We start from the raw sequence: 6,850 nt of genomic DNA on the forward strand, positions 1-6,850 counted from the left end.
ATGATGTAGCTAGGCTGCTTGCACACACTTCTAAGGAAAGAATAAGGGGGATGGGGATGGGGGAAGCTAATTACCTCTTCCTCGAGAATTTGAATTTCAGCGTTTGGCTTCCTGTCTAATTGCAGTTGTTGTTCAGGCTTTAGAAAGTGTTTTCAATAGAGAAGTCTTTAAAAAAGAGGCAATAAAATGCACAATGGTACACGTGGGACAAATTGCATTCACTTGCAGTCACTGCTGTTTCAAAGTTCAAGTGGTTTGATTTGTATAACAAGATGATGATTTTCTAACACAACACTGACAAGATATTCAGGAGGCAGAAGAGGTAGAGATGTGATGTCCATAATGATAAAAGAAGAGTATATAAAATGCTCAGACATCTGGAACCTGGACAGACATCAGCAGACTTCAGCAGAACTCTGCAAACCTCTACAAACTTCAGGAAATCTCTACAGACTTCAAAAGATTTTACCAGACTTCTGCAGATTTCAGCAATCCTCTACAGACCTCAACAAACTTCTACAGACTTCTGCCAACCCTTACAGATTTTAGCAGACCTCTACAGTCCTCAGCAAACCTTGACAGACATCAGCAGACCTCATCAAACTTCTAAAGCTCCTTCAAACTTTACCAAACCTCTGCAGATTTTAGCAAACATCTACAAAATTCAAGTAACCTCTACAGACCTCGGCAGACCTCAACAGACAACAGCAAACCTGAAGAAACATCTACAGACTTCGACAAACATTAGCAAACATCTACAGACTTTGACAAAACTTAGGAAACATCTACAGACTAAAAACATCTACAGACTTCGACAAACCTTAGCAAACATCTACAGACTAAAAACATCTACAGACTTCGACAAACCTTAGCAAACATCTACAGACTAAAAACATTCACAGACTTTGACAAACCTTAGCAAACATCTTCAGACTTCGACAAACCTTAGCAAACATCTTCAGACTTAAGCAGACATCTGCAGACTTTAGGAAACCTCTACAGACCTTGACAGGCAAATATTAAGAAAACTGTACATCTACAGAATATCTAAAACATCTCCAGACCTCAACAGTTAGAGAAGAGACGTCCAGGATGAGAAATACAACCTTAACGAGGTTGCTTTGTGAAAAAATAAGGGTTGATTAACTGAGTATGAAATGATGAGACATTGGGTGAATAATTGTTTTCACATTCAGGAAATGGAAATTCGTGATTGGCTGGCTGACTGACTGCAGCGGATCGGATCGGGGGTCTTTCTCGAGGGTAATAGTGGCTGATTTGCATTAGAAGCAGACTGCGCAGACGTCAGGGAGCCGCATCACTGCACTTGTAGCGGAAGACTATAAACTTGAAAAAACTTTTAGTAAGAGTCGCAGGATAGATGATAGAGAGATGTCACCATGGGAAAAGAAAGTACAGCGCGGTATAGCAGATACAGCAAAAGTGGGGTTGCTTATTTGTTGGTTTTCTAGCAAAAGAGAATAGTCGGGATACTGGGACTATATTTGTGCGCGGAAGGATACAGCACCAGTGCCGCTCCAGGGTGCAGGCGGAGATCTCGCAAACGCAGGCACGTCTTAAGTCTAATCTGCGCTGCAACCTTGTAGCACATGATCCTGTCATCTGCCATCCGGGCTGGGGTTTAATCCACATCTCCGCACTGGAAACATTTTCAGCCATCTTTTTTTTCTTTCCGTATAAAAGTGCGCTCAAGAGAGAACGAGATCCACAGCAAGAGCGAAAGTTGGAAGTTCACAATGTCTATTTTACCTTTCACTCCCCCCATCGTAAAAAGACTTCTGGGGTGGAAAAAAGGCGAGCAGAACAGCCAGGAGGAGAAATGGTGCGAGAAGGCGGTCAAAAGCCTGGTGAAGAAGCTGAAGAAGACCGGCCAGCTGGACGAGCTGGAGAAAGCCATCACCACCCAGAACATCAACACCAAGTGTATCACCATCCCGAGGTGAGTTCGAGAAGAAGCAGAGTTGGAGAGTTCTCATTTCAGACTCATTTCAGACTTCACTCTTCACTCCACTCGTCTCACCAGTGTCTCCTGTCCATGTGCGCGCTTTTGACAGGAGCGCTTCTTCTACTTTACATGGAGGCAGGTTCCCAAGAGCACCACCTCTACCCCATACCACACTTCTATAATATACATATCAATATTGTATAATAAATAGCATAATTTTAGTGGTGAACTGAGAAAAAAAATGCTCGTTCGTCTTTTTGACTTCCATCAAACCTTCTTAAGTGGAAGTCATGGATATATTGTACATTTAAAAGCATCTAAGAGACATGATCAACCATATTTCTTTTTATCTTTTTCTTTTTAACACTTTAAAGTGGTAGTTAAGACTCTGGGTTATTGATCGGAATAAGTCAAGGGTTCGAGCCCCTGTATCGCCAAGCTGCCAGTTGGGCCCCTGAGCAAAGCCCTTAACTCTATGTTATCCAGGGGCTCTGTATCATGGTGGATCCTGTGCTCTGACCCTATCTTACTAGGATATGCGTAGAACGAATTTCATTCTGTTGAGATGTATGTGACGTAAAAAATTTATTTCTTTCCTTTTTCTAATTAAAAAAGACACAGTAGCACGTCTTCACGGCACCACGTTGTTCTTGGTTTGGTTTTGGAGAATGCATCACATTTCAGACTGGACTTCACGCCTCCCAGAGCTCATGATTATTTCTCGGGCTTGGTCTCAATCTTGACAGTCTATCTATGTATTCATACACACTGGAGTTTTTCATTCACGCAGAAATGATCATCCTCATAAAAGTTATATTACTGTGTTTTTTTTTTTTTTTTCACGTATTTATCAGGCACCGAGTTTTTAAGAGCACAGTACCATGCCGCCTCGGGCTTTCATCCTGGTCCGTTGCCTGATAATGTTATATAAGACCAACCTTTAATCTTCAGAGCTTTTCCAGCAACTGTGCAGTGTTTCTGTGGGTGTGAAAGGTGTATAAAGGGGTTTAAACCTGCATGTTGTGGGACATTACAGTCTGTTGTAGTGCACCATACACACACACCTACATAAAAAAATCCTACACACACTTATTTTAACATAGCAATAGGAGGAAACTCAAGAGGTGATCATGTGAAAGTGCACACAGACATTAATTGGAGCTCGAACCCTGAACCCTGCTGCAGTGATTGTGTGCCAACGAGTTTATTCATCAGCCTGTGTTTTATTTTGACAAGGCCATGATGCTTAACAACACATACGCTGAGGTTTATTCAGTTGTCAATTAGTAACTGTTATTACTACTATATTATGCATTATCATCTAAAAAAGTTGAGAGTTCAGTCACATCCTGGAACACCACTAGCATATTTTAATGACAGGCTGCCTTTACGGTTCTCGGTCAAATACATAAAGAGAAAAACAAACACACACACACACACACACACACACACACACACACACACACACACACACACACAAACATTTCTCCACAATATGTTGTTTTAGGCCTCCTTGTACACCCAGACATCCTCATTGCATCCTGCAATGCAAATATCTCAACTGCCTCAGTTATTTCATCAGGTCACTAGAACCTGCCTGTGTTTGCTAATGGTTCCTTTCCTCTGAAACATTTTCAAAAACCAGAGCCTAGGAGTATCTAGAAGCACCAGGCAGTACACATCATGAATGTTGAATCAGTTTTGAGTGTTTTTCCAGCATTTTCTTAACGGTTCAGAGTTTTGTTCACACCTGATCTCTACACACTTCCCCGTATCAAGAAATATACATTCAGCTTCTTTACTTAAAATAACTGGAAATGAAAGCCTATGAGCAGTTGTAGAGGAAGTCAGCAGCTGCCCCAACAAGTTTCTGTTCACACAGAAAACGTGTATTCTTCTACGGTACTTGCTGAGGAAGTCAAGGAGTTGGATAGAGGTTTGACTCGAGAACTGATCGAATATTACATTTTTTGAGCACATGTTCACTTCTTTAAAAATCTTTGTAGATTTCTGAAGCTCCTAGATGAATATAAATGTATGGATCAGATATGCAGCATCCGTACATATTGGACTTCTCGACTATAGTATTCTTTCTGTTTATTCGGTTATGTTTTGAACCGAGCGTGTGCTGGTGGAAGGTGTGTTTCTGCAGAGGGCCAAGCCTCAGGTGGTTTTAGCCTGCAGAGTGGTTGTTGTTTCTCAACAGATAGTGAAGTGAAAGCAGAGCCCCGAGCCACTGATTCGACTCAGTCACTCAGGAGTGAGCTTGTGGCTTGTGGTCTAACCCTCTGCTAGTGTTTTGGTGAAGCTATGCTGAGAAGGAAACTGCAGCATGCAAACACATCAGTCGTTGGGTCATTAAGAAAGAAATCCAGTGTAGGTTTCACTCCAAGCAAACCAAACGATGCACAAAAATACGTTTGTCTTGGATTCAAATGTGGTTATAAAGATGAATGTTCAGGCTTTACAAAAATACATGGTTACTTTACTTTACAACTAATCTATCATTATATAATAATACGAATAATTAAAACATAATAATTATATTATGAATTATCACAATTATTCATACAAGTGCTTTAGAAATCTTTTTATTAAAAGTTTTTTCGCTAATACACCAGTCGGTTACGTATAGTTGATTGTTTCTAGGATCAGGATCACTGTTATGATGGTTGCATTCGATTTTGTATTTTTTTTGCAGATGTCTGCACGTCTGTTTTCTTCCCCAGAGCGTATGAGTTTTCTGAATCAGCACAGTGTTCAGCACTGCTCTCTATTCCTGGCCCTGACTTCTGTCTTAACCACTTGAGTTTGGGTTGCCGGATTCCTCACACGTCTCTGCCTTCTCTCGTCTCGCACACAATCAGTTACAGAGGAAGCGAGACTGCAGTCCACTGCTGTGCTATAGACTGCTGTCTTGTCTGTACATGCTGCTCGAAATCTGTCAGGGCCCGCTCGGAGAGACGTACAGATAGAGGCCGTTTGATTCCAGTGGGTGGAGATGTACAGGAAGATGGTGAGATGAGACTCCTGAAGTACTGGAGGGGGAATGTAGAACAATAGAATATGTCTAAATGGCTGTGTTTGCCTATGGGTTATATTCTACATAGGGGGAAAATGATACAGACAGTTATATAAGTGCTAGAGCTAGTGTGCTGATTGTATGGTATGTTGTGTGCTTTTTTTTCTCCTATCTCACCTTTCCCTTCTCTCCTTTCTCTTCTGAATATATAACTTTTTATATCCTGAAGTAATTTTTGCCATCCAAGTTGAAAACAACCCTTTTATATATATATATATATATATATATATATATATATATATTATTATTATTATTATTATTATATATGTAGTATCTTTTTGTCAAAACTGTCCAAATATTTCTCTGTTTTATTCTACACAGAACCTTCTCTCACTCCTTCTCACTTTCAAGTGTGATCACTTGCAGCATGGATTCTCCAATGAAAACACCTGAAAAAAGCTTTTAAAGACTTTTTCCAAACTACTCTCTATCCACTATACAAATATGAATCATATGTGTGCTGTAAGGAATTAAAGCAAGAAAACACAGAAAGCAGTATAAATAATATATGAAATCGTAAACAAGAAATATCAGTGTTTTAGGAATGAGAAAGCCATCTTTAACAACCTTCTAATAGTACTGTAAAACAGGGGTCTCAGACCACCAACCACCATCATTTGGTACAGGGCCACACAGAAAGAATATAAACTTAAATATTTTTAATTTTATTTACATTTTATTAACTTTTGGAAAAGGTGGTTGCTCAGTGTTTTAGGCTCAGGGTTGCTGATCGGAAGGCCGTGGGTTCAAGCCCTGGGATCACCAAGCTGCCACTCCTCGGGCCCTTGAGCAAGGCCCTTAGAACGTTGTGTTCCAGGGATGCTGTATCATGGCTGACCCTGTTCTCTGATCTCAACTTTATAACATTGGTGGGAAATGCGAAGAACGAATTTCATTGTGCTGACAAGTATAAAGGCAATTTCTTTCTTTCTTCATTAAAAACAAAAAAATAAATCTCATCAACCTAGGCCACTTTCTTACACTTGTTTTAGTTGTAATTATTTCTATACACTGATACATTAAGCTTCCACAGACAGTCTATAACAGTGAGTTTAGTAAAAATGTACATTAAATATGGAATAATTAAATAAGTAGTTAAATCTTATTAACTGATTAATAGTAATATAGTATGCACCATATTGCATCTGTCGGAAAATTGTGTTGCATGAAATTGGTTTGTGTTTAAAAAAAAAAAAAAAGATATAAAACATTTCTTTATTCCTTTATAAATGTGAGATTATGTATATGCTCAGGTAAAAATGCAGGGACTTTGTATTCTGAAAAAAGGATCAAATTAGAGGTTTTTAAGGATACAATTTTTTAATTAAATACATCATTGGCATAACTATTCATAGACAACATTCAATCATTTTCCTTTCAGTTTTAATTATAAGTGACATTTAAGTAAACATCTCAAATTCCTGATGAGAAAAATCTCGTAATTTGTGAATTATTAGGAATAATATGTTGTTATTTTATCCAAAACAATTGAGAAATTTTTATTTTTTTCAAAAATCTGAGTGACCTTTTTGTTTTCTTTACATAATATTACTGTTTGCCCATTCAAACAGGAATCCTGTGGATTTTTGATCCTGTGAGTAGGAGTATTGTGTCTGGAAACATGGTCCCTAAAGTTTTAACCTGTGGCAGCTAATCTTAAGCCTCACATGGGACTCTGCACCTGTTTGTGTCCTCCATCAGTCTCACATCCTGTTTGACCCACAAGCAGAGGAGATCTGCACTAGGCTTCTGTCTGTATCTGCTTTCGGAAGCTTGCTATATCTCAAAGCACACTCTCAGTG

General features: G+C 39.2%; 1 protein-coding gene across 1 annotated transcript in view; it reads left to right on the forward strand.

Annotated features, from left to right (window-relative positions):
- The first annotated feature begins 1,354 nt into the window (after window positions 1-1,354).
- The window catches only part of smad3a (SMAD family member 3a), a 36,456-nt gene continuing 30,960 nt past the window's right edge, over window positions 1,355-6,850 (forward strand). Inside the window, exon 1 of the mRNA XM_046840121.1 lies at window positions 1,355-1,960. Coding sequence (XP_046696077.1) covers window positions 1,758-1,960 — 203 coding nt within the window. The 5' untranslated portion in view covers window positions 1,355-1,757. The remainder of the gene's footprint in view (window positions 1,961-6,850) is intronic.

The sequence above is a fragment of the Silurus meridionalis genome, chromosome 26 (genome assembly GCF_014805685.1).
Source record: "Silurus meridionalis isolate SWU-2019-XX chromosome 26, ASM1480568v1, whole genome shotgun sequence".
Taxonomy (NCBI): Eukaryota; Metazoa; Chordata; class Actinopteri; order Siluriformes; family Siluridae; genus Silurus; species Silurus meridionalis.